General features: G+C 44.7%; 1 protein-coding gene across 1 annotated transcript in view; it reads right to left on the bottom strand.

The window, feature by feature from the left end:
- GRPEL1 (GrpE-like 1, mitochondrial (E. coli)) overlaps window positions 1–1,175 on the bottom strand; it is a gene marked incomplete at its 5' end in the record, with an annotated part of 4,697 nt that extends 3,522 nt beyond the window's left edge. The window contains one exon of the mRNA XM_010019030.1: window positions 990–1,175. Within this exon, the coding sequence (XP_010017332.1) occupies window positions 990–1,175 (186 nt within the window). The remainder of the gene's footprint in view (window positions 1–989) is intronic.
- Window positions 1,176–1,719: the final 544 nt, after the last annotated feature.

Below are 1,719 nucleotides of genomic sequence, written 5' to 3'. Positions count from 1 at the left end.
ATTTTGTGTCTATTCCTGCTGCTGTTCCTAGCAATATCATCACCTAGCTGCAGATGTACTAAGAATGGAATTCATTAAACCTAAGCACTTCAGGTTGAGTGCTTCACCACCTCACCCACAACACCCTGCTGGGCTTCCACTCTGAATATGCTTGTGAAGAATCCCACAGTAGAGTAAAACTAGTCAATGAGTTAAGAGCCATGTTAGGCAGCTAAAAGCAAAAGCTGTCAACAGAGATGTTAAAAACATCTCTGCTTTGTCCTTCAGTGCTTTGGGAGGGCAACAGGATGGAATCTCAATACAATTATTATCCATAGGTGCTGCTTCTATAGAAGGTTCTGGGCTACCTCTCAAAGTCTCACATGCTCTAGAAATATGTTTTATATAAAGCACTCATCCAGAAAAGCAACACCTTTGTTTAATCCTTCCCCCTCTGCTGAAGAGAGAATGCAAGACAGGCCAGAAAGAAGGAAAGTGATGCTTCAGCCTTGTGTTTGAAGAGCTCTCCAACAGAGAAAGTTTGAACAGAGTATGTAATAAGTAGACTATTAAGTAAAAGCTAAGCACCATTAACCCTGACCTTTGAAAAGCCAGCAGCTCTTTTCAGAAAGCCTGCTCCTAGTGCACACATCAAAGACAACCTCAAACCCTTCCGTAGGCTTCCAAAAATTACTTCTCCACTGAGCAAAACTCAAGTGAACTGAAGTCCCCAAAACTCAGTAACAGATATTCAGGTTGGAAAAGATCCAATTCCAGCCAGAAATCAAGAAGAAATTATCCAAACTCTAAGTCTTGTACCAGGGATGCATCTCAGGTCCTGTTGTACATCTACACTGAAGTTTTAAGCGATTATCAAAGTGCAGGTTTTCATTCAGCAACTACACAGCAGTCACATAACTGCATCCAGACTGGGCACAGAGAACCCAAAATGAACACTCTTGGGTATGAGGTTTGCAGGGTGTACAACCTGGTAGCCAAGAGACACTTACGGTAACTTCTTTCAGTTGTTCTTCCAGTTTGGCCTTTTCTTCAGTTAACATCTTTTCAGCAGAGCTGGGTTCAACCTTGTGCTCATTTTGGCTCTGACTCTGGTCCTCTTCCAAGTTCTGGCCAGTATTTTTCTGTTGTGTTGCTGCACAAAGCAGTCGTGGAGAAGTCCTAAGTAAAAACATGGACAGTATTAATCAGTTGCTTACTTTGTAAGGTATTAGCATCTTCTGGTCATACTGGACACTTTGACATATCAATGTCTACAAAATCCTCACGTTAAAGCACAAATTAATACAAGAATTCCAGGTCTGTGAAAACTACATGCAGAACCTCTCATGAGAACTAACTGAACTCAGGCCATCCAACCTGCTGCAAGATAAAAACCACTGGGCAGCAGCTTGTAAGTGCCCATTATGTTCAGTTTATAAAGCAGCAGCGCTTTTCAGGGCAGCATGAGCTGGTTTCCAGCACGGTGCTCTAGCAGGACACGAAGCCAGTTTACATGATGCAATCCCCCGCAACACCGACAAGAACCGCGGTCTGCCGCTGATGGCTGCAGAGCAACAGAAAAGCGGCTGTGTCCCTGCCCTGCCCCACTGGTGTAGCACGGTCCCGGCTCCATGAAGATGAGTATTTATCCCTTCCTAACGTTTCTTAGGCTGCAACAGACGAGCAAACCAGTTCGTGGGCGAGGCGGACGGCTCCGTGCCGCAATGCCAACAGGCCTGG

Source organism: Nestor notabilis, unplaced genomic scaffold, assembly GCF_000696875.1.
Source record: "Nestor notabilis isolate BGI_N333 unplaced genomic scaffold, ASM69687v1 scaffold11717, whole genome shotgun sequence".
NCBI classification, from domain to species: Eukaryota; Metazoa; Chordata; class Aves; order Psittaciformes; family Psittacidae; genus Nestor; species Nestor notabilis.
Note: the sequence above shows the minus strand (reverse complement) of the source record. Positions and strands in the feature narration are given on the sequence as shown.